The 26,529-nt window shown below is 47.8% G+C and overlaps 1 protein-coding gene across 2 annotated transcripts; it reads right to left on the bottom strand.

Annotated features, from left to right (window-relative positions):
• LOC120668533 lies at positions 1–25,044 on the bottom strand. Of its 2 annotated transcripts, XM_039948269.1 has the most exons (8): positions 23,517–25,044; positions 23,150–23,437; positions 22,849–23,070; positions 22,506–22,774; positions 22,281–22,426; positions 22,064–22,199; positions 369–938; positions 1–281 (listed from the first exon to the last, which is right to left on the bottom strand). In XM_039948269.1, exons 2-6 carry the CDS (start codon positions 23,359–23,361, stop codon positions 22,167–22,169), a joined length of 882 nt encoding a protein of 293 aa, XP_039804203.1. In that variant the 5' UTR covers positions 23,362–23,437; positions 23,517–25,044; the 3' UTR covers positions 1–281; positions 369–938; positions 22,064–22,166. The 2 variants fall into 2 exon arrangements, with proteins under 2 accessions (XP_039804203.1, XP_039804204.1); XM_039948270.1 differs by lacking the exons at positions 1–281; positions 369–938 and adding an exon at positions 21,402–21,909.
• Positions 25,045–26,529: the final 1,485 nt, after the last annotated feature.

The raw sequence follows: 26,529 nt of genomic DNA, 5'->3' as shown, positions 1-26,529 counted from the left end.
ACTTAGAACATAGATAAACATGTAAAAAATAGAAAATATTACAATCATATTAGTATTTGGCACATAGATGTAAGTAGATGCACTAAAACAATGATAACATCATGATGATGTTTCTAAGAGTCCAATATTCATCAATAAATTGTGCTATAATTGCCATGTAACCTCTCTTTTGGTTGTCAGAGGTCCACATGTCACTAGTGATGGCCACCCTAGATTTGATTCCACTCATGTACTGAATGGTCTTCTTCCTCTCCAACTCATATTGATCAATGATGTGCTTCCTGAAATGAAAAGTAGATGAACTTTAAAATCCATTTAACAGATGTGCACAACAAAACAAAATAAGTTGAAGTCACATTCTTGCATACCTTAGTGTGTTCTGGTTGCAATCTTGAATATCGAGTGAAGTGCTTGTACAAAATTTCAGAAACCGCATGATCAACCATGGAAAGTGGGTATTCATGCAGCACCATCATAGCACCAAGCCCCTTTCTTGCTACATCTTGATCAAAGGTGTAGTTCTCCACATTAAGTTTCCCTGCATCTGTGCAATTGAACCTCAAAGATGCTTGTGATAATTGCCTGTTTCCAGCCAATTTGATCTTCTGTTGTGTACAACTCTTTAAGTGATCATGAAGGTGCTTAGTTCCACTCTTTGTTTCTCCTCCAAGCTTGGCGAATCAGTAATTGCACTTTGCCTTAATTTCCCAATTCCATCTCACTCTCTTAAACTTCTTCAAAACAACAGATGTCAGCTTCCGTTACGAGCCCAACTCGGCACCATCTTGTTCATCCACTAGTTCAACCTCATCTTCATCATTTCTATTTCAATTGCTTTAGTTTTGTTGATAGATTCCTAACGTGACTCGGTCTCCGACTGATCTCGAACCAGAGCTTGCCTACTATTTGCACTGCCAGCTGTTGACATCTTCTACAGGCTGCAGTTCATCATAAACATAAAGCAAGACACCCAGGTTCACACAATTTAATGAAAATAGAAGCATAATGAAAAAAAAACAAGTCATGGTTCACACAATTAAAAAGAAACTAAAATAACACAAAAAAATATTATGAACACTAGAAACACAATTCTCCTAACCACATTTAATATATAATGTAAATGAAATACATAAACATCAACAAATCTAGATCTAAATAATTACTAATTATCAATAAAATCTCTAGATCTAATGCTAATGTACTGCATTAGAAAAACAGAAAACAAAAAGATAATACATAAGCATCTACAAGTACTGAGTACTAACCCTACATATTGAAAAAGGCTCTGGCTGAACTTCAAGCTACGATTCTTTGATGAATCTTTGGATGCTGGTGGTCGGGGAATCCTCTTAGGGTCGCCAGGTATCGTGTCCTTGGTGGATGACGATTGTGGAGTCTTCTTCTTCTCAGCGGAGGTGGAGGCACCGAAACCTTTGATCCAGTAGGGGCGACAGCTTGCCTCGGTTTGACCTCGATGCGGTGGCGGGCGAGTCAGAGTTGTTGTCGTCCCTTGATGAGGGACGTCTGGGGCCAATAGAGGAAGGGAAACACGGCAACGACAAGCCAGCAAGGGTTAAGAAGTCCAGATTCGAGAGAGGGGGAGGGGGAAGAAGGGATTCACTAGTCGTCAGTTGTGCATCCCGAAGCCTCCATGGACATAGAAAAGGGTGACAGCGGCGACACTAAGGCTTGGGCGGCGCAGGGTGACTACCGGCAGGCGATGGCTCGACTGAGGGGAGCCGTGGAGGCTGGATGGAGGGATGCGGCGAGGGTGATCATGAGCTAGAGTTTTTAGAATCTATATAACTATACTTTGGAGTTTGGGCTTCGAGTAATTTTCTCTGTTGGGCTTCTTTTCGCCTATGTAAAATACATTTGTGCCAGTACTCGAGTTGCATGACGAGGATCAGAGACGGAGACGTAAGGTACGTTCTCTCCCCTGTTTCCCCCGATGGGGACCAAAATTTGCCATTAAGGCCCCCGTGGGGACTAAAATTAGCTCATTTTGATCCCTTAGTGGACGAAATCCCCGTCAGAGATAGGGGATCGGGGCCCCTTTGCCATCCATAGGACGAGCCATTTTTGCAAGCTCGGGGAGCAAAACATCTGCTTGTTCCACGGTGGGGATAGCTCCAATGACATCAATAATTATGTACAAGATTATTCAGTGTTCTTATTATTTCAAGCATGCTATGCCTGTATGCCACTCGTAGCAATCTAGAAACTCTACGTTATCCAACAGAACGACGCACGCACGCCCACATTTACAAGATCATCATCACATGCATCATACGCACGCACAAACAAAGAGAGCAAGAAGCATACTGAAGCAGTTGGAGGCGAATTGATACATACAAAGAGAGCAAGAAGCATGATTTGACACGAGTTTCTCCATCTCGGCTGGTGTCACATCAGCGGGAAGTGGGAACATGCCGAGCATCTTGCCCTTACTGAGGCACTCGGCAAGCCTCTTGGCGCCATCGACCTCGGTGGCCATCAGGCCCTGCAGGAACCCACACGCGCCAGCGGTCACCATCTGCTTCCGGCACCACCAGGACTACGGCAAAGTGAGCAGGTCTGTCTCGAGGAATTGTCAATACAAGCCACATGCGCCTGTCGGGTCCAGGAGCTGCACGCACTCGTGACACTGTGCTCATCCCTCTGGAACAGCTTCCGGCACGCGCCATACGATGCCAGGAGTGTGCGCCGCGGTATCACACTCGACCACGGGCTTGGTGTCCGGTATGGATGGAAACAGATCGGATACGCTTGGAAATGGATTCAGATATGTCGGATATCCGTTGATCTGTTTCCTTCCAGTTTCCACCCCTTAGGATAGAAACGGATTGGATGCGCATGAAAATGGATTCGGATATCTCGGATATCCTTTTTCCTGTTTCCTTACCATTTCCATCACTAGTGTTCAGCATCCATACTAGCCGCGGGACGACACCATCTAGCTCGTGCCTCAACCTGCAGCGCCCCGCCCGGTGGCATTGCCGCTGTGCCGTAGAGCTCGGCGAGCGCGACTCGGTGCCCCGGCGATGAGAGCGGCAAAGCTGCTAGACAAGGCGATCTTGGCGATGTTGCGGAAGGAGACCATGTTGCGGAGGAACCCCAATGCCAGCGCAAGCCCGTCTTGTTGAAACGGCTGGTGTTGAGGAAGTCCTTGATGCAGGCAAGGGCACCCTCTTGGAAGGCCTGGACCTTGAGCCGCTAGCCCACGTCGTCATTGTTGGCGGTGAGGTTCTTGGGTTACCCGAGCGCCAACTCCTGTGAGCATGGGGTGCCGAGGGAGACCAGCTGTAGAGAGTGGCCGATCTAGAATTTTGATTTAGGGAGGCTCATTTTCCTCCTCTTCTTCCTTCCCTCTCACCTTTTCTTCTTCTAACTTATTTTTCTCTTCCTCCTCTTGATTCATGGTTGTAGATTGTAGGAGGGCTTTGGGGGGCTTTGTGGGCTGCATGGGGTAGGGGGGTGGCTGGAGCCCCCAGAACCCCTGGCTCCACCATTGGGTGTAGGAGCAGCGGTAGCGCGCCCTCATCATGAAACCACGGAAGAAGGACCGGGCCCAGTCGCCCAGAACGCAGCGAGGTTCCGAAGCACCCCAGCCGCCATGGCCTGGGTGGCGAGCGTTCTACCCGCAATGGCCACGAGGAGTGCCACCACCCCACCGCGCGCGGCCCCAAAGGCCAAGGCTTCCCACGAGGCCACTGTCAGAGGGAGCAACGCCACGCTTGCGTCCTCCGTGCCCACGCTGCCGGACTCCAGCCAGCACCGTGACACCGAACTCCTCTGCCAGGAACCAGCACGCTGCATGCGGTGCCCGAGGACATGCACGAGGCCAGCACGGAGATAGCCCGCTCGCCGGAGGATAGGAGGAGGTTCCTGCCGTTGGAGTTGAGCAGCGCCACCACCGTTGAGATAGCCGCGGTGGCGGCGGGTGTCAGACCCGGGGCAGCGGGACTGCTTATAGGCATAGAATATTCTAGAATAAGGGATAACTCATGGATGTACCTTACTTCTCTTGTAACTACCCGAATAGGCATAGAACTAGCTGCAGTACAAAGGAGACTACCCGATTGTGTTGTAGTAGGACTCCAACTGCACTCGGCTAGGATTTTCCATGTAACCCTGTCCCCCCGGATATATAAGGGCGAGCAGGGACCCCCTCAAAATATCATCAACACCTAAGGCAATACAAACAACCACACAGGACGTAGGGTATTACACAACTCGCGGCCTGAACTTGTCTAAATCTTTGTGTTCCTTGCACTATCGAGTTCTAGAGCAATCGATCTCTACCTACAAACCTTACTGCTAAGGGTATCCCTGAGCAGGCTTGGTGGTAAACACCGACAGCTGGCGCGACAGGTAGGGGATTCAGCGAGTTCATCGGTGAATTCGATGGCCGGATCAAGCAACGCCAACAACGTGCCCGAGGGCACAACTCTCATTTTCGGTTCCTGGGCATGCACAGTTGACAGATCGGGAGGCTTCTCCAGCCACCTTGTCATGCCCAGCCCGGCTAAACTGAAAACCACCTCCCAACTCGCCGACATCCGCAAGACCGCGGATCTCGACGAAAAAAGAGCTCTACTCGAGCTCAGTTCGGATGCTACAGAAAACGTGCCAACTCCAACTCGTATTCTCGGGTCAGTCGAGTTCGACACAAGCTCTGACTCCGAAAAACCTCACTTTTCCGAAACCCTCGGAAAATACATGACTTATCTCAAATCAATCAAACGCTCCAGGATCAACAACTTAGAACTACTCGATGGAGTAGATCAAGTTTCACGATCAATAGAGGGATGCATCAAACTTGCAGAATCTGCCCTTGGCTCATCTAAGTCTCAGCAAAACCCAGAAGCATCGAACCCCCCACAGGAATGGTCGGGTGATATACTCTCAGGGATCGATCGAGTAGATTCCACGCTCATCGACTGCATCAAGATGGCCGAAAGCATTCTGCAGAACAAGGAGCTGAAATCGGGAGGAGGAATCTGCAGGGGATCTGGAAGGACAAACCCCCAGCTTGATCGGATGGGACCGTCTTTCTCCAGGAAACCTCAGAACCCTTCACTGAAACCTGCTCACAGTCGGAATCCCGAACAAACCGGATCCTTATTCGATCAGGATTCTGATCAATTCATGAATAGCCTCGACAACTTTGAACCATTCGATGATCTCGAAGACTGGTCCGACAACGTCGACTTATTCATGGATGCTATGGCCAATCCACCCCAGCATGCTGACGCTCTTTGGGAACTGGCCAAACTCAAAAAGGGAAAAGCCAAAGCTCTTGAATAATCCAGCAGGTCGATCTTCGACAAACCCTGGATTAAGGAGCCTGAAGGACTGATTCCCGCCCAATCATGGCTACATTGGATGAACGAGAACGCCCTCCGTGTAGAGATGGGCATCCCGCTTCTTGCTCACCCAAAGCATACATATTCAAAAATCGATGGACTAACCGACTCCAACTCAGAGTACTCTTCTGATTCGGAGGACGAACTGGACAACCTAATCTAGTACAGCAAAGAAGTCGAATCCAACTCGACTAAGAATTCAAAGTCCGATCAGGACTCTCTCCCAAACTTGGTCATATATGCAACGCCGCAAGGACGGACAGTGCGCCTAAAGGAGACACAAGATCCTAACGCCTCCGGCTCTCAGCCAACAGATCTTCCCTTCCAGAAGAGCACTCCACTAGACCCGCCCTCAAGCAAGCAAGACCAAGAAATTCAAGACCTTGTTGTCAGTCGAAACCCACCGGCGAGCAGCGACGAGCAACACGAAGAGCCGGGAGGTTGCTGGGGCGCTGGCAGGCACTGCTCCCTCGTCGACGGCCCGCAATTCCGTCACGCGCCCGGAGGTTTTGTAAAAAACCGGGCGTGCCACCTGGCCTATACCCGATCAGGAGGGTGTAGACGTGCTCTGAACAATTTCCTGCATACAAAGACACGTGTAAACGTAAGTCCGAGCCGTGGTCGGCTCCCCGGGACGACTCTTGCATCGGCTTTAAAGAGCCGATCGAGTCCCGGTGTCAGATTGGATCTGTAACCATCCAGATGTCGACGAATAAAGCGAATAATTGTAAAGCTGCTTCAATTAAATCTAGCTAATCTAATACACGATGGTAAAAGCTTCACTGCTAGATCGGAACATCCTACACGTAACTAGGCCTAATGAACGTAACAGACAACTAGACCATAACCCAAAACAGAGGCCTAAGAATTAGCAAGAGCCGATTCCTGGAACAATCCCTATCAAGGTCAAGATAAAGCATCTACTACGCCACCGGATCATCCAATCCGTTTGCAATGCCTAACCTAGCAGATATTACGCCAACTCCTAAGATAAGAGCAAACCATAACGGATTAGATCTACTAAACATAAAAGAAGCAGAGTGTTGCTTCTGTGCGACTAAATCTATGCAACAAGAACTAGCATAAGATTGAAACGTGACAGCACAGAAACAACGTGATATTCGTAGATGATAAGCAATGAAGCGTAATAGATCTACCAAAAGCCATGCTACGAACATCAGGATAACTAGTATTACTCGCCATCAAAAACGCTTCAGTACGAGTAATACCAAGGTAAGAGCAAGAACTACACTGCCCTGATCGCAGGAAGCGATCAGGGCAGCATGGCACTTACTTGGATGAAACCCTAGGATTAGGGGTGGTGATGCGCTGAGAGTTGTTGTTGTGAGACGTGATGACGCTCTCCTTCATGAATAACAAATGGTACATATTTATAGTCCGGAGACTTAGGAAACAATCTAAACTAATCTTGTCCCGATTGGACTCTATCTCTAATCTTGAACTAAATCTAAAGATACACGGCCAATGTGGCCCATATGCTCACGCAGGAGCCGATTTACAAGCCTTCTTTAATCTTCTGCTTTAAGCCCATCTTGCTTTCGGCCCATAAATTAACCCTGTTAATTTATGGCGATAACACATGCCCCCTGGTTTTGGCAATGATAATTCCAAAACCAATCCGTCGTTTCATCTTTCCGTTAATGCTCATTAAACACTATGCAACCACCAAGGAAGACGCAACGTCTCTGCAACTGGCTCCTCGTAGAACACGAAACTGCCGATCCGTCTTCTACCTTTTCACTATTTAACCTCCCTCTGCATCGGCTCTTCTTCACAACAAAACTGAAGGAGAAGACCTCCGCCTCCTGTTCCAAGAGGAGTCGGAGAAGGACGAGGAAGAAGACCCCTCATTGGACGGAGTCGACTCTTCCTCGGAAGAGGAGATCGACTCCCCCTCCGATGACGACGAGCCGATGGGCGGAAAGCCCTTCCGGTTCCTCGGGTCCTCCGAGGAGGACAGCGAAGAGGAGAACAGTGGCGATGGCGGCGGCTGGAGCGAGTCCGGGTCTGAAGGTGGCAGCAGCACCTTCAGCAGCGACGATGACGACGACGACGGTAGCGGAGATGTACCGGCCCGAAGCCCCAAGCGTCGTAGGTACTAGGTACCTACGAATAGTAGTAGTGGTATCGTAGGAGTAGGATCAAAAAACCGAAGGATTGATTCCTTTGTAAAATCGGCTTTCCTTGTAATGAACTTTCCTTTTAATGAAATCGAGTTTCCCCAATTTCGTGTCTTTGTTAACCTTCCAAAAAGCCGATGGCAACGCATCAGGCTTCCATAAATATCCAAGAGCCGACGAAATTCAAACTAGAAGTAATCCGCGGAAGAATAATACTTCCAGTCTGAACCGAACTCGATGAACCCTCAAATTCGAGTGCAATTCGAAAACCAAGCTCTAAGAATCCGAGCAAGAACTCTTCAAGCAGCCAGAATTCGAATCAGAGCCCACAGCAAGCAAACCTTAAGTCAATGGATCTGAACCATGGCGGATTCTGCAGCTCAAACAACAAGCTCTGCAACTGATGATACGGCAATCTGCGGCCTGAAGGTAATATTCGGCCTAATCCTTTAGTTTTCTTCAGCTCACCAAGTTTCTGAAACTGAAACTCTGAAACATAACACCATACGCATATTTCTGAACTTCTGAACTTCAGGTGTCAGACATCCTTTTGCCGCATCCCTCTAATCCAAAATCTTTCTATCTTGGCCCACAAACCCATGAAACCCCCACAAATTTGATCTCTTGTGAAGCAAATAGGATTCCTTTTGTGAGTCAAAACATCGATTTGAACCTCTGGGCCGACTGCTTAAGAGCCTGGCCTAACCCACCTGAAAGCTGGATTACATGGTACAGCAGAGTAGCGAAAGCTCACATGCCCTTATGGCAGGATTTGAACATAGCCGACACACTTAGTTTATCACTATCACCTCTTGACAAAGATGAAAATCTTCTGAAAACCATCGGCTATTTCTGGTCCGATGCTCTGAATTGTTTCCTCTTTGGTCATGGACCCATGACTCCTACTCTGCTAGATGTTACCATGATCACTGGACTAGACATTAGCTCTCCTAATCCTGCTGCTCACAAAATGGCAGAAGTCCCCTTCAAACTTTCTTCCAAGGTTAACTGCACAAAGTGGGGTACTTACATGAGTCAGCACATGAAAACAAAAGGTCCAGTGACTGAGAAAGAACACACAACCTTCTTAAATCTTTGGCTAGAGCACTTCATCTTCTGTGGCCCTTCTTTAGCTCCAACTAAGAATTATCTCCCTTTGGCCTATCACTTGGCCCATGGTAATCACACCGGCCTAGGCAAACTCTTCCTTGGAGAAACCTACAGATATCTCCATTTGATGACATCTAATTTACTTAACAAAAAAAACTGAGAACTGGAGGCCCTTGGTGGTTTATTCAGTTGTGGGCACAACTGTACTTCCAGCACCATATTCCCAACTTCCAAGGCCTGACCAAGAACTCTTTCCCTGATGAGAGTGGCAAACCAATTAGATGTACAAGCTATGGCCAAGCTTTATTTAGTCTCCCTAGCAGTAAACTGAATTCAACAGATGCAGCAAACTGGTTTAGAATCTTCTACAAAGGCTCAGAAAATCCCCTCTATTTTCCATTTACTGAATCTGAATCCTTTGAAAACCCAACTGCCTTCAGACTAGATAATTTTGCCGATGATGACAGCACTCGGCATCTGTTTTCTTTGATGATCCGACCTGGCTTCCTTCCTGTTGGCATCAGTACCTCTAATAGAATTATCAAGCCAGGTTATGAATCTTACCAACCAGTTATAGTAGCTCGGCAATTTGGCCTAGGACAGGTCCCTCCCCACTTCGATATTCACCACTTGGTGGAGAGCAGAGCCGATCTGCCTGATGGTCTCACCAGCTCAAGATGCTACAGCATGTTTGACAATCTCCACATTCCAATACCAGCCGATTTGTCTTTCACCTCCTCATCAATCGGCTTTGATACTTGGTGGAACATGTGGAAATCTCATGTCTTCAGAAAGGCTCTAAGTCCTCGATTGCAGCAAATCGATCCTGAATATGTAATCCTCGAGGAAGAGGTACTGAATTTATGCACTTCATTTCTCCTAAGTCCTCTATTCCTTTCTCTTGGCTGAACCTGCTCATCTTGTCAGCAGCAACAAGATGGTCCAGAACCCATGACCAGCACTGGGGAGCCATTTCACTTCCTTCCAACTGCTCCTAATGTACTCTTCTGTAAAGAATCACCACCAATGAAGAAAGTGATAATGACTGTTCAGCCAGACCTACTCCAGTCGGCTCCCAAGCGAAGACAAACTTCTGCAAGCATTGCCCCCCGAGTCTTGACCAAGAAAAGGAAGATGATCACAAGGTGTGTCATCAAGAAACCAGTACCATCCCCTCCAAGTCCATCAGAGTCCAACACCAACCAGGTAACCCATCATTCAAGAACTTATATCATACATATGTACCTTGGTTGATTATAATTCTATTTCCAGGATGCAGCTGAAGAAACCTCCAATGCAGAAGGCCTGAATCAACATGAGACGGCTGCAACTCCTGATGCACTGATGGATACAAACGAAGAACAAGCTGATACAGTCGATGCTCTTGACGCTCACACCAGCTCTGATAGGACGATTGCTCCCGAACCGACCAACACTTCTTCTCCAGAACAGGTGACATTACAAAACCAATTCTGAACCAGCCGATAACTTTATAAATGCATATTGTTCTAACTCCAGAGATGTCCATAGAGCTTTGACATTTCAGGTTTGCTTTCCTTCGACCCAGCATCAATGGGTCTGATTGTCCCTGGAGCAGAAACATCATCTCTGCAGCAATCGGCTAACTTGACACATCAACTTCGACTCATCAGGGATCTCCTATCTGCTCCAATCACCGCTCTGGTTGACGATTCCAGCAAAATAAAGAACATCTTCGAGCAAATAGAATCCCAACTTCCGGAGCCATTGCAAATCAAGCTCTGGTCAGCCAGCAACCTCTCATTCTTTCGGATAGAAGTCAGTAAAGCACAACAAAGGATAGAAGCACGTCGCTCTCAAGCTTCTCTGAAGGCTGACATTACCCAAAAGTGCAAGGCCCTCAACCAGAAAAAGGCAATTCTAGATATCAAAGCCGACGTGTCTGCCAACATGAACCGACTCGACCTCCTGAAGAAAGAACTGGCGGAACTTGAAGAAAAGGTCCGCACCACCAAAGAACTCATCCAGGCCGAGGAAACCTCCATTGCAAACTCCAAGCAAGAAACCCAGGAAATAGCCAAGCAGATACAAGCAGAGTTTGCAGAAATCAGCACCTTGAGCCGGCAGATAGTCACAGGCGATGACAAGGATGACAAAGCAATTATAGCACGAGCAGACACTGTCCGAACTGAAGCCATCCATGCCATAGAAGAGTTCCTGAACCAGTAGATAGGCTCAAGAGAAAATTAGTACTGCCTGTTAACTAGAGACTTGTAACTATTAAAAACATCTTAAGTCGATGGTTACACATCGGCTGTTCGCTTTTCATTAGCCAACTCAAAGTGTTGGCCTGTCAGTTTTTTTTTGTGCGGCCAACTCAACGTGTTGGCCTGTCGTGATATAGCCAGATGGATGTCATCGGCTTTTATTACTCGCCTTCCCACATGCTCGGGAAATATATCTTGAGATGCTGACCATTGACAGCAACAGGAAACTTGACACCATCCAATTCCTCGAGCATGTATGCGTTCCCAGGCAAAACCTGATCAACCTTGTACGGCCCATGCCAAGTTGGAGACCATTTACCAAACTTTTTGTCTTTAGTTCCCAATGGCAATACCGCCTCCCAAACCAAATCTCCAACTCGGAAATCCTTAGGCTTGACCTTCTTGTTGTATGCACGGGCAACTTTAGCTTTGTTCTCTTTGATTTTTTCCAGCGACCAAAGCCTTAACTCTGTCAGGTCCTCCACATTATCGTTCATCAAGGCTGCATACGGTTCGGCAGATAGATCATTCTGAAACTCAACACGCCTTGATCCAGCCGTGATTTCCCATGGTAGCACAGCGTTCTGGCCGTAGACTAGATGGTACGGCGACGTCTTGGTGGACCCATGACACGAAATACGATATGCCCACAAAGCTTCTGATAACACCTCATGCCAGCGCGTAGGATATTCATCGATCTTTCTCTTTATGAGCTTAATAAGGCTCTGGTTGGATGCTTCAGCCTGTCCATTGGCTTGGGCATAATACGGAGATGATCTGATCAGCTTAATCCCCATGTCATCGGCAAATTTTCTGAACTCTTCTGATATAAAGACCGATCCTCCATCGGTCATAATGGTCTGAGGGATCCCAAATCTGTGGATGATGTGTTCTTTGACAAAGCTGATCACATCTCTCGATGCTACTGATCTCATGGGCACTGCCTCTACCCACTTTGTGAAATAATCTGTGGCAGCTAAGACCCATTGGTGACCCTTGCTAGACGACGGGTTGATCTGTCCAATCATGTCCATGCCCCAACCTCTGAATGGCCAGGGTTTGATGATTGGATTCATCACTGATGCTGGCACTATCTGAATTTTGCCAAACCTCTGACATGCTTGACATCCCTTGTAATATTTGAAACAATCTTCAAGCATAGTGGGCCAGTAATAACCCGATCGCCTAATCAGCCATTTCATCTTATGAGCCGATTGGTGCGTACCGCAGGCTCCCTGATGAACCTCATGCAAGAGCCAATTTGACTCTGAAGGCCCCAGACATTTGAGCAGTAGTCCTTCCAAGGTCCTGTAAAACATGTCATCCCCTATCAGAACATACTTCATGGCCTTGAGTCTCATCCTTCTGGGTGCCCCCCGAGCCGAATCCTTCAAGTAATTGAAGATATCGGCTCTCCAGTCTCTCGGCTCAAGAAACTGAACCTCCACGTCAACTCCATCGGCTACTTCCCTGTACCCGGAAGCCATCTGTGCCAAATCATTGGCTTCATTGTTCAGAGTCCTGCATATCCAGTGGAAATTGATGTACCTAAATTGTGACATCAACTCACGGCATTGCACCCATATTGGGAAAAGAGCCTCGCTCTCACATCTATATTCCTCCGTGAGCTGAGAAATCACCAACTTTGAATCCCCGAAAATTTCCACCGCTTCTGCTCCAGCTTCAAGGAGTAGTTCCATCACTTTGCGAACGGCTTCATATTCCACCAAATTATTGGTGCATGGGGCAGTCATTCTGATGGAAAAGGAATATGTCGCCCCACGAGGCGAGACCAACAGAATTCCCACACCGCACCCATCATCACAAGCCGATCAATCAAAGAACATAGCCCAAGCACGAATAAATACCGCAGCAATATCAGTACTGATCCTGTCCGCAACAAGATCCGCCAGTGCTTGTCCCTTGACTGCTTTTGTAGGCTGGTATCGGATATCGAATTCTGATAATGCAAACATCCATTTTCCAAGTCAGCCTTTCAGGATAGGAGCCGACAGCATGTGCTTTATGACATCCGATTTGCATATAACAATTGTTTCCGCCGAGAGCAAAATATGACGAAGCTTTGTACATGTAAAGTATAAGCAAAGGCAAAGCTTCTCGATTTCAGGGTACCTGGTCTCGGCGTCTAACATGCGTCTGCTGAGGTAGAAAACCACCCTCTCCTGGCCGTCATGCTTCTGAACCAACACCAAAGCAATAGAAGTGTCACCCACAGATAGGTACACATAAAACGGCCTATCATTCTGAGGAGGAACCAACACTGGAGGCTTTGACAAATACTCTTTGATTTCGTCAAGAGCTTGCTGCTGTTCTGCCCCCCAGCAAAACTCATCATCGGATTTGATTTTCACCAAACCCATGAATGGCTCGATACGCCCAGATAGATTGGAGATAAACCGTCTGACAAAGTTAATTTTACCGATGAGCTTCTGCAATTCTTTCTTCGTAGTAGGTGGTTTCATCATCTTCACAGCTTCTTGACTCTTTAGGCCGATCTCGATTCCCCGTTCATGCACCAGGAATCCCAGAAATTGACCGGCCGATACACCGAAGGCACACTTCTTTGGGTTCATTTTGAGCCCAAACCTTCGAGTTCGTTCCAAAACTTGGCGCAGGTCTTCTAGATGCCCCCAGCCAATTTGGACTTGACCACAACATCGTCAATGTAGATTTCTACCAATCTGCCGATGAGATCATGAAAAATGTAATTCATGGCACGTTGGTACGTTGCACTGGCATTCTTCAGTCCAAAAGTCATAACCAAGTACTCGAACAAGCCAACTGCGCCTGGCACTCTAAACGTGGTCTTGTTCACGTCTTCCGGGGCCATGAAGATCTAGTTGTAACTAGCATTACCGTCCATGAAACTCATCATTTTGTGGCCAGCAGCGGCGTTGATCAATGTCTCTGCAACAGGCATAATATATTCATCCTTCAGAGTTGCTCTGTTGAGATCTCTAAAATCGACGCAGACACGCCATCGGCCATCCTTCTTTTGCTCCGGCACCACACTGGAGATCCATTCTGCATACCGGCACGGCCTGATGAACCCAGCATCCAACATCTTCTCTATTTCTTTCTTGACTTCATCTGACGTGCTGGTTGCTGAAACGGCCGAAATCCCTTCTTGAGCGGGAGCCGATGCTCGACGATGCTTCTATCCAGACCAGGCATTTCAGTGTAGTCCCATGCAAAACAATCCCGATACTCTTTCAGTAATGCAATCATCTCCTCACGCAAGACCGGATCCAACTTCTTGCTGATAAATGTCGGCCGTGGCTTATCCCCAGGACCAATGTCAACTTCTTCCAAATCGTCAGCTGACGTGAACCCGTATCCTAGTTTGCCGTCGTCTGAAAAACCAGCTGCGAATGCAGGCGAGTCTTCATTGTCTGCAAGATCAGCGGCAAACATAGGGAGATGCAAGATCAGCCCAATCGCGTGGGCTGGCCGCTTCTATGCTTCCATTATCATTCGAAATCAAATAGTCGATGAGTGGCCAACTGCCAGAGCAGGCCATCGTGTGTACATGATGTAACAATTCCGAACCCAAACAAGATTTTCCTATTTCTTGGGGCCGGTCGCCGGGACCGGCCTCTCTATTTCTATTACATCCCGTGGCATGCCAGGATGCATTTACTCTGTGAGGCCAGTGGATAAGACCAGCCTCAATCCGTTTTTTGTCGCCTCGATCCGATCACAGTCTTCCAGGACGATCCCTGAGATCGGCTCTTGTCCTTCTGCATCCCATGCGTTCATGTCTACGAGGGAAACTTCGCTGGAATCATCTGCCTGGACTACCTCCACTTCATCGCCATCCCATTGAACGAGATACTGATGCATTGTGGATGGGATACAGCAGTTGGCGTGGATCCAATCCCTCCCAAGCAATACCGTATATGTGCTCTTGCTGTTGACGTTGAAGAACGAAGTCGGGATCGTCTTGCGGCCAACTGTCAGCTCCACGTTAAGAACTCCCATTGCTTCTGATGGTTGTCCGTTGAAGTCATTGAGCATCACATTGGTCTTGATCAGATCAGCAGAAGAACGACCCAATCGGCGCAGCACAGAGTACGGCATCAAGTTGACTGCAGCGCTAGTGTCGACCAACATCCTATTCACAGGCTTGCCGTTGATGAGGCCCTTGAGATACAATCCCTTCAGGTGCTTGTAGCTTTTCTCCTTGGGCTTCTCGAAGATGATTGGCCGCGGGCCGAGATCCAGCTGCGCAATAGCCAATTCTTCCGGTTGGGGTGCCCGAAACTCCGATGGGAGCACGAACACCATATTCACGTCAGCCGATGGCCTCTCATCGGCTTTTGCCTGCTTGGGGCACCACTCCTTCCTTGGAGAGCGCCTCTCCTCCCTTCGCGGTCGCCTGATTTGCTCCGCGAGATCCGGATGCGCCTTCCTCAGCACGTCGAGGTACTTAGCTTCCGCCTCTTCCAGGTTGCGCAAACGCTGCACTCTACGTTTCTGCGAGCGATTCTGCCCGTCAGGACACCACCGTGGGCGATGGCACCTGTCTTCTTCTTCTGGCTCGGAATCACCCCTGGATGGTCGCCTCACATGATTGTCTTGACGTGTTCTGGGCCCCAAGCGCCGGAACACTGATGTCTCATCCTGGTGGCGCCCTCGAGGCCTACACTCCGAGCAATCATCTATAGTAGGCAATCGGCTCATGCTGGAGTTCCAGCAATACCTGAAGAACGGGCAATGCCAATGGTCGCGTATAGCCTGGCGCCTTCCCAACGTCCTTCCCGTGTGGTGCTCGTACTCGTCTTCTTCCGATTCGCGTCGGTGGCGCAGCTTGTACTGGTACTGGTATTTCTCCAGGAGCCGATTAGAAGCTAGGAGCTGGTTGCGGATATGACGTACTTGCTCTTCAGTCACATGTTGCTGCTCCAACTCGCGTTCATCCTGCGGCCGTTTGCCAGAAGCGGCCTCTCTCTTCTGCTTGTCACGGTGGCGCACAGGTCCCACCATGTTGATCTGGAATGCTAGATCCTGGCCCTCGGATCCGAAGTCTGACAGCTCCACAATGTTAACCGGTGGGAAGGGCTTCGTGTCAACCTTCATGGTGTGTTGAGCCAGGATCAATCGGCCTTGTTCGATAGCCGATTGGATCTGTCGACGCAGCTCCTCGCATTCACCCGTGGCATGAGTGAACGAGTGATGCCATTTGCGGTACAGCCTTCCCTGCAGCTCTTGTGCCGTCGGTAACTTGTGATTCTCTGGGAGCTTCAGCTGTTTTTCTTTGAGGAGCAGATCGAATATCTGCTCTGCTTTGGTCACATCGAAGTCGAAGCCCTTCACAAGCCCCTGCTGTTTGACCCACTTGCACGGGACAGGGTTTGCCCCCCGGGTCCACTCTGCCACGGCTACTTCTTGCTCCTCGCCAGAGTCGTCAGATTCATCCGCCTGGGCCATGTTTACATGGCGCTTGAACTTGTCCTGGTACAGCTCAGGATGGTAATGTTCGTATGATGTAAGCTTCTGCACCAGGTGAGCCAGAGATGTGAACTCCAACTGGAAAGCCGCATCCTTGATCGGCTTAGCGAGTCCCAGGACAGCCAGATCGACTGCCTCCTTTTCTGTGATGCGCGACGAGTAGCATCGGTTCTTGACTTCTCTGAAGCGCTGTATGTACTCCGACACGGTCTCTCCTCGCTTTTGCCTGACCTGGGCGAGGTCGACAATTCCAGCTTCAGCAGCCTCCGAGTGGTACTGGGTGTGGAATTGATCTTCAAGCTGCCTCCAAGTCCGAATCGAATCCGGAGCCAGTGATGCATACCATCCAAAAGCTGAGCCTGTCAGGGATTGGCCGAAGAACCGGACCCTTAACGGATCCGACACTGAGATCATCCCAAGCTGCGTTAAGTATCGGCTCACATGCTCGATGGAGCTGGCTCCCTCTGACCCGTTAAACTTGGTGAACTCGGGAAGCCGATACTTGGGTGGCAGTGGGATCAAGTCATAATCACTTGGATACGGCTTGGAATAGCCGATCGCTTTCCTCTTGGGCAGGATGCCGAACTGGTCTCTCAGTATTGCACTGACCTGCTCCACACTAAGAACTCCTGGGGCCGATGGCTCAGCACTCGGCCTAGTAGCGTACTTTGCCAGCCACGCTTGTTTCTCCGCGTCTGCTCTAGAAGCTCCCGGGTTCACCATCTGCGCCGAGCGTGCTGGACTGACGCTGTCTGGGATGTAGGCGCACGTGTAGCCGTGCAGGATCTCCTTGGGTGGCTCGGTGAGGAATTGGCCTTCTCCAGGATCACCGCCGATCTTGTGGACGACGTAGATCGGCGCGCTCTGTGGTTTTGGGGCCGCAAACGAGAATGGCAGCACCGGTCTAGAACGCAGCGTAGCTTCCTCTGTGTGACTCCCCAGGGTTGGCCCCGATGGAGAGTACTGGTTCTTGATTATCTCCTGGATGACGCGGTGCACCATGCGCTCAAGCTCGTTCATCAAGCTTTGAGAGTGCCGATGAAGTACATGGGCCACCATGTAGTTCATCTCCTGAAGCAGGGCCCTGGTGCGCTCCTCTGATGGTACAGACAGGTCCACGTTGTCGAGAGCGCCTTCAGGCGAGAACCCCTTCCACCTGATGCCATGGTTGCGGGTCCTCTCAAAAGAGCCGATGAGATCGGCTTCCAGCAGAGCTTTGATCTCATCATACTTCTTCTTGTGTTCAGGAGAGAGCTCTTCATACGTGACGGGCTTGGGAGCGGGTTCTTGATCTTGAGCTCTAGTCATTGTCGCAATGGACGTTGTCGCCGAGGACAGTGGTCCCACCGGGCGTGCCAGAATGTGTTGTCAGTCGAAACCCACCGGCGAGCAGCGACGGGCAACACAAAGAGCCGGGAGGTTGCTGGGGCGCTGGCAGGCACTGCTCCCTCGTCGACGGCCCGCAATTCCGTCACGCGCCTGGAGGTTTTGTAAAAAACCGGGCGTGCCACCTGACCTATACCCGATCAGGAGGGTGTAGACGTGCTCCGAACAGTTTCCTGCATACAAAGACACGTGTAAACGTAAGTCCAAGCCGTGGTCGGCTCCCCGGGACGACTCTTGCATCGGCTTTAAAGAGCCGATCGAGTCCCGGTGTCAGATTGGATCTGTAACCATCCAGATGTCGACGAATAAAGCGAATAATTGTAAAGCTGCTTCAATTAAATCTAGCTAATCTAATCCACGATGGTAAAAGCTTCACTGCTAGATAGGAACATCCTACACGTAACTAGGCCTAATGAACGTAACAGACAACTAGACCATAACCCAAAATAGAGGCCTAAGAACTAGCAAGAGCCGATTCCCGGAACAATCCCTATCAAGGTCAAGATAAAGCATCTACTACGCCACCGGATTGTCCAATCCGGTTGCAAGGCCTAACCTAGCAGATATTACGCCAACTCCTAAGATAAGAGCAAACCATAACGGATTAGATCTACTAAACATAAAAGAAGCAGAGTGTTGCTTCTGTGCGACTAATTCTATGCAACAAGAACTAGCATAAGATTGAAACGTGACAGCACAGAAACAACGTGATATTCGTAGATGATAAGCAATGAAGCGTAATAGATCTACCAAAAGCCATGCTACGAACATCAGGATAACTAGTATTACTCGCCATCAAAAACGCTTCAGTACGAGTAATACCAAGGTAAGAGCAAGAACTACGCTGCCCTGATCGCAGGAAGCGATCAGGGCAGCATGGCACTTACTTGGATGAAACCCTAGGATTAGGGGTGGCGATGCGCCGAGAGTTGTTGTTGTGAGATGTGATGACGCTCTCCTTCATGAATAACAAAGGGTACATATTTATAGTCCGGAGACTTGGGAAACAATCTAAACTAATCTTGTCCCGATTGGACTCTATCTCTAATCTTGAACTAAATCTAAAGATACACGGCCAATGTGGCCCCATATGCTCACGCAGGAGCCGATTTACAAGCCTTCTTTAATCTTCTGCTTTAAGCCAATCTTGCTTTCGGCCCATAAATTAACCCTGTTAATTTATGGCGATAACAGACCTTCACCGTGAAATCCTCATGGTTCACATCTCCGAAGATCATGAACCCGAGGATGACTCCACAGAGCGTCTCAACCTCGACGACTACAATTCTGATGATTTCAATGAGTATCTTTCCGACAACATAGAAACTACTCCCCCCACGATCACAGAAGCACAAGCTACTACCAAGAAAGATCCGCCTGCACCTCCCCCAGCAGTAACAGTCACTGTGCAATTAAAGGAGCAGCACCCAGCAAAAGATCTTTACGAGCGTCATCGCCTGCTTAACCAGAAGAGGGCGTTCAGGTGCCAGCGCCTCGCCAACCGCCAGCAGGAACAACAAGGTGACAACTACGACCACTCCAACTGCGACCTCCACAATGTGATCAACGTTGGTCGCGATGCGCGCAATGTCATCATCTCAAGGAAAAAGGAGCGCGAGGAAATAGAGGCTTACAGCTCTACTTCCAATTACCGCATCCCAGCAAAAGCTTCCGCATCTTTCAAGAAGTACAAGCCGGGAAGTACCCATCCCCAGGGTAAACCGCGCACCTCACATCATGGAGAAACATCTCTCAGCGGAGACAGGATCAACAAAACGCTCCTACGCTCATACGATCTTCGAGTGTAACTCACTCCGCAAGGCCCTTGGGGCACCACTTCTAAAGGAGACCTTACCAATAATCTTGTCGACTGCTATATCGACTAGTTTATCCCCCAAATAATTTTATTCAGTTATGTAAACCATTGCTCGCGTCTACGAGCAAGGGGTAGGTCTTAAGAGTCAGAGTCTGTCATTTTACAATTCCTGTAATCTCGACAAATTTTCAATAAAAATTGATTCCTTCCTAAATCGACTACTTGGCTCTCGCTCATTTGGCCAAATACCCCATCATAAACCCCACTCTGAAAGCCATGCTCTACACCAGAGCAACAATCGAGTAGTTTTTATGGCTTACCTCGAGTACTCTTATGATATTTTCGTCATGGATAACCTACGGGGTTCATCCTAACAGACCTGTCCTAAGAATTACTCTAGTCCTTGGTTAAGGACACCCTACTCGCTGGCTCGAGTAGGTTATGGATACTCTTATGACATTTTTGTCTTGGGTAATCCGACGGGGTTCATCCTAACAGACTTGTCCTAAGAGTTACTCCAGTCCTTGGTTAGGACACCCTACTCGCTGGCTCGAGTAGGGTTTTGGATATCCTTTCGGCATTTTCATCTTGGATAACCCGACGGGGTTCATCCTAACAGACCTGCCTTAAGGATTACTCCAGTCCTTGGTTAGGACACCCTACTCGCTAGCTCGAGTAGGTTGTGGATACTCTTTTGACATTTTCATCTTGGATAACCCGACGGAGTTCATCCTAACAGACTTGTCCTAAGAGTTACTCCAGTCCTTGGTTAGGACACCCTACTCGCTGGCTCGAGTAGGTTGTGGATATTCTTTCGACATTTTCGTCTTGGATAACTCGACGGGGTTCATCTTAATAGGCTTGTCCTAAGAGTTACTCCAGTCCTAGATTAGGACACCCTACTCGCTGGCTCGAAGTAGGTTTTGGATGTTTCTTCGACATTTTCGTCTTGGGTAATCTGACGAGGTTCACTCTAACAGACTTGTCGTCCGAACTACTCCAGTCCTTGGGTAGGACACCTTACTCGCCTTGCTCGAGTAAGTTTGGGATGTTTCTAAAATATTTTCGTCTTGGTTAACTCGACGGAGTTCATCTTAATAGGTCTATTTTAGAAATCAATCCAGTCCTGATATAGGACGTACTACTCGCTGGATCGAGTAATTTGAGGGATTTTCATAAAAAAGTTGTATGCTACTTGGGTGATCAACTAAAGTGTATCCTAAATGGTCAACTTTGAAAATACCCTAAGGAGCATAAAATAAGTTCTTGATACTCTAAAATAGGTCGACACGAGTCTCCTACTTGCTCAGACTACTATGGGAATTTCAACTACGGAACTTTTTTGCCTGGAGTACTTGACGGGTGTTACTGGCTTGCTCGTGACACCAAAAGAGTTTTGTTTTCCCTTAGTACTCTGAGTAGTTGTCGAGAGTCTCCTGTCCACCTATCTATCAAAGAACATCTAACCTCCTACACCTCTAAAGTACTCGATAAGAGTTCTCCTTATTTGAATGGACAATCAAGCCCATATGAGCACCGCTCTAACTGACGCATTCCCTTTCAAAAGGAAAGTCTGCATTAAGCTACGGCTTAAAATACCCTATCGCAAAGTGCTTTTCCCACTTGGTTAATCCTGCGGGATTCAATCCTAACCAGTCAGCACTAGAGTTCTGATTAGAACCATACAATTCGACACTACTCGAAAATACTTTGCCTCTTAAGGCACCTATAGATACAACTCTTTGTGTCTATTATCAAGATTGAGTAAGCGCCATGCCGCCAAAACTCATCCTTGTCGAAGTATAATTACTCAACACATCAAAGGATAGCATAAATCCTACCATAAAACAAGTACTTAACATTACACAAATATTCAATATTTATACAAAACAAAAGTACTTATGGCCCATACGCCAAACATCCTTACAAACAAGTTCAAGGGGATTCAGGCTTGCAAAAACTCTCCACAATCTTGTCAGCAGTGGCGGAAGTCTCTTGCAGATACTGATCGAATTGCTCGTCAGTACAGTTAGCCTTTGCGCCCTTCCCAAGTGGATCAAGGGGAGTTTGTGGCCAATAGGACTTCACCAACCCGAGTACATGTCCTACGTACTGTCGGGTGGTCGTGGAGACGTAACACTCAAAGCTTTCGGGTACTTTTTGAAGCTTCCCCTCCAAGGTGAGTGGTTCGTCTTTATTCCCTTCCGGGATTTCCACAAGTCCTGCCACATCTTGAGCAGCACCTCTGAGTTCTTCAAGCTCTCGCTGCATCAAATCCCGGGATTCTGACAGGGTTTTTAGCTGTTGAAGAACTGTCACGGCCTCCCGGTCAGAGTCCTCCTTGATCCTCTTGAGCTTCTCGATTTCATCTGTGTTTCGGTACATAAGAATCTTTAGATCCAGTACCAGGCTTTCCTCAATCTTTAATGATTTTGAACAAGCTGTGTACTCGATTAAAAGAGAAATCTTATAAACACCAGGCAGAACAACTAGTTGATTGCATCATATATGCTACAGACTAACCTTTCTTGGCCTTAGAGAACTTCTTGAGCTTCTCCTGAAGGGCAGCCTTCTCGGATGAGAGCGTCTTCACTCGCTCTCTCAGAGCATTCAGCCCCGAATCGTCCTAGGCCTGGCTACCCTCATACCCCAATACCTCCTGCCAAGAAAGCAAATAACAAAAGGATCAGTAGTCACTACTCGATTTATACTCAAGTACTTGACGTATTCGACTACTTACCCCCAGCAGCTTGAATGCAAGCTTCAGTTTCTCTTGCGGCATGACACTTCCAGATGAGACCTGGGAAGTACTCGCCCGTACCTCGGAGATGGCCCTTTTTTGTACAGCTTCAATCATCCCCATAGTATTCCTTGGATTTTGGGAATCTAGAGGAAAAAAGCGCAACGTAATCAAATTAAGAGCAAAGAAAAAGTACTTTTTCTGTACAAGACTTTATAAGTTTACCTGTAGGGGTCTCTTCGGGCAACTTCTCGCCGTCTTCCTCTTCAGGAAGCTTCTCGCCTCCTTCTCCTGGAAGCTTGTCGCTTCCACTGCCTGCTAGGAGCCCTTCATCGCTCTTCTCAGCATCAGGTAGCGGAGAATCCCGAAGCATGGCATTTGCCATGTCTTCTGCATCGCGAGCACTCATCTCCGGAGTACTCGGGGGCTTCTCCACTATCGACTTGGGGGCTGAGTCTTCCTCAGTATCCCCTTTTGCCTTCAAAAGTGCATCACTGACAGGACAAAGCAGTCGAATTATAATTAATACAGAGACAAATCCTACAATTACAAGTTTCAAGGAACTTACGTAGGAGCCCTTTTCAAAGCAAGTATCTTCATGCCAAATTTCGGGGCAGGCCTCACGATGACGGCCTGCTTACCCGTATCTCCGGCTTTATCTACATTGGAACTACTCGCCGGTTGAGTAGTCCCAGTCCCCTTTAACGGGTGTGCTGTGGCGGAAGGGACGGTTTGTCCCACCACAGCATCATCCCTAGATGCTGAAGTCCGTGGCATTTTAGCCGCCGGACTTAGAAAAGAAAAAATTCAAGTCAAAACTAGCAAATTGAAGACAGAAAGTACTAGATTAAAATCGACTAGTTACTTACCTGTCGCGAGTGGCTTGAGAAGAGCTACTATGCTTCCTCGCCACAGACCGCACACCCTTTGGATGCCCGGCCTCGGTATTTACACTAGGAGTGGGGCTGCGCTCCCTATCACTCCTCTCTCCAGCCGCCTCCTCATCTGCACAATCAAGGTTAAGAATCAGTACGTTTATATAAGATTTCATATGAACACGCTGGGACTTGGTTGGCAGCATAAGAGCGCATGGAGAAATAAAAAGAATGATAAGTGCCTGGCAGTGGAGGACTACTTTTAAAATGCTCCACGTCCTCCTACAGAAAGCAAAATTCTATCAGAATCACACTAAGGTAAAGTACTCGATTACTACAAATCGACTACTCTTATCAGTACCTGCTTCGGAGGATTCGCAGCAGAAAAAGGATCAGGAACAATGGGTATTTTCTTTACATCCCTTAGCAGTCATTCCACTCGACTGCATATTTCTTCATCCGGGATCTCTTCCTCTGAGTACCTTGATGAATCGGTTGTTCTCTGGTACTGGAAACCAAATGTTTCGCGGGCCTGTAGCGGCTGGATCCTTCTTTTCATCCAATCGAACATGACAGCCTCTCCAGTCACATTATTTTGCCTAAGATCGGCAATCCGTGCGAGTAGCTCGGAGATCTGACTCTCATCGGCTGGTTTCTTATTCCACTCTGGCCATTGAATTGGAGGGCCTGGGCTAATCGCTGGTACGCTTTCCCACTGGTTCTCTACATAGAACCATTTGGGTTTCCAGTCGATTACCTTATTGCTAAGTTTATAAGGGATATAAACCTTATTCTTCATCTATCTAAGCTATAAACCCACACCCCCTACTACATCTAAAACGTAGGAATCTGGCTGTGGTTTAAGACGGAAAATGAATCGAAAGAGTTCAAAATGGGGCTCGATGCCCAGAAAAGCTTCGCACAAATGCACGAAGATAGAAATATGAACAAAGGAATTGGGGGTCAAATGGTGGAGCTGGATCCTATAGTAGCGCAGGAGACCAGAGAAGAAAAATGAACGAGGAAACCCTAATCCCCGTTCCAAATAAGGTACAAAAGTGACGATTTCGCCTGTATTTTCATACGGACGATCCTCACCCAAGGCAGGACGCCATTGGATGACGGATTTCTCCGGCAAAAGACCAGCAGAAACTAGGGTTTCTAAGTCAGATTTAGGGCACTTACTTGGGATCCATCCTTCTTCGCGGGTTGGTTCTGTAGCTGCGCCTTTGCCCTTGCTCGACTTCATGGGAGCCATCCGGAAATCAACAGAGCGCTTCACGCGCATACACTGACTAAAACCCTAAAGGAGATTTGGGAGTCATGGGTGAGCAAGAAGTTTAGATATGGGGGCTTAAGGGCAAGAACAGATCTAAACAGTAGAAGAGAATGGCGGCCGGTGGGGTAAAACCTAGTTATCGTTTCATTTTATAATGGCGGTGGCAATATGGTAAAAACACTCAAATAGGACAACAATCCGTTGCCAATCGCGGAAAAAACGGGATTTTTTGAGACATTCTTTTTTTCAAAGATTACATTCTGGAAAAAGAAAACACTCACATCTCCGGACATCTACTCGACTATCTTTCATTAACTGGGATTACATTCCAGAGTAAAGGAAAAGTACTCGACATAGTACAACTACTCGATATTACAACTCGAGTATTTCTTCCTAACCAGCTTTACAATGACTTGGACCTGCGTGCACATCGCCTAGATCTCTTGGAGCTTCTAGTCGAGGCTTGCTGCAGTTTAATTCGTCCTGAGGCCATGACAAAGTACAAACTTGTTATTCCCATTAAGGGAATAATGATACTCGTATTTTGGGAGAAAAGTTTCAAGAGTTTGGAGGCAGATTACAGTAATCGCCTCGCAAGATCTCTTGTAGCATCTTACAGAGAAATTTCTCCTTCTCCTTGAATACGTTATGATAAGATTAAGTCTCCTTACCAGAGATGTCAGTTCTTGGGCACCCAGAAAACAGGCAACCCCAAGGATGTGACACAACAAGACTCAACTCATTCACAGAGAACCTGCCTCATTGGAATATGCAAGGACATGATGTCCAAAATGGATCCGATGAGAGCATTGGGGTTGCAGGATGAGGTAGCAGGGACTTCTCTTGTCACTCGCAAGTTCTCTTCTAGCATCTTTTACTGGAATAGACTACACGAATTTCAGGAGGGCGAGAGCAAGAACACCAAATGCAAGCCATAGCTTCAGAATACTGGTGCTTCTAGCAAAGGCCTCTCTCCCACCTTTTATAGCCGCAAGGGACTGCACTGGAGGACAACCCGTGATGCTATAGTGGCAGCATTCACGAGCGTAATAATGCAGATTCTCCATATAGTACAAGTCCCATGTGAGCACACAGTAAAGAGATATACATCCCGGGTTTTATTTCTGAGGATATTTCAGGTGCAATCAGTGTGGCATATCCAATCGAATTATTTTTCTGGGATTTTTTACCCGAAAAAGAGGTCTTTTTGGATACTGGATCTGATGAATCCTGCAAATATTCTGAAGAATAAAATTTGATGCCACGTCTTAAATCCTTAATTCCAAATCTTTGCTCGGGAGCTACCCGCAGAATAAGGGATTTTGATTTAAGGCTCGGGGGCTGCAAGATAAGTGCATCAGATATTTATTTTTCAATTTTTTTGAAAAATAATGAAGGAAAAATACTGAACTGATCCTCAGCCTGATTCTACGATTCAACCTAAGGCTCGGGGGCTACTCCATATGGAGCACGAGTACTTCGCGCACCATATATGATCAAGATTTTGGGGCTTGAGCACCTCACAGCCTCAAAGCAACCGAAAGTACTTGAAGGACTACTCGATGTATCTGAAGGAAGGCTCAGAAGCAACCAGAAGGATGTTTTGACTACTTGAAGTACTCGAAGACGCCCAGCCAAGTACTCGATGCCTGCAGGACTCAGCTACGAAGAGCTCGGGGGCTTGTCAGACCCGAGGCAGCAGGACTGCTTATAGGCATAGAATATTCTAGAATAAGGGATAACTCATGGATGTACCTTACTTCTCTTGTAACTACCCGAATAGGCGTAGAACTAGCTGCAGTACAAAGGAAACTACCCAATTGTATTGTAGTTGGACTCCAACTGTACTTGGCTAGGACTTTCCATGTAACCCTGTCCCCCCGGATATATATGGGCGGGCAGGGACCCCCTCAAAACATCATCAACACCTAAGGTAATACAAACAACCACACAGGACGTAGGGTATTACGCAACTCGCAGCCCGAACCTGTCTAAATTTTTGTGTTCCTTGCACCATCGAGTTCCAGAGCAGTCGATCCATACCTACAAACCTTACTGCTAAGGGTATCCCTGAGCAGGCTTGGCGGTAAACACC

Source organism: Panicum virgatum, chromosome 4N (genome assembly GCF_016808335.1).
Source record: "Panicum virgatum strain AP13 chromosome 4N, P.virgatum_v5, whole genome shotgun sequence".
NCBI lineage: Eukaryota > Viridiplantae > Streptophyta > Magnoliopsida > Poales > Poaceae > Panicum > Panicum virgatum.
The sequence above is the reverse complement of the archived record's forward strand: the minus strand, read 5'-3'. Positions and strand labels throughout refer to the sequence as shown.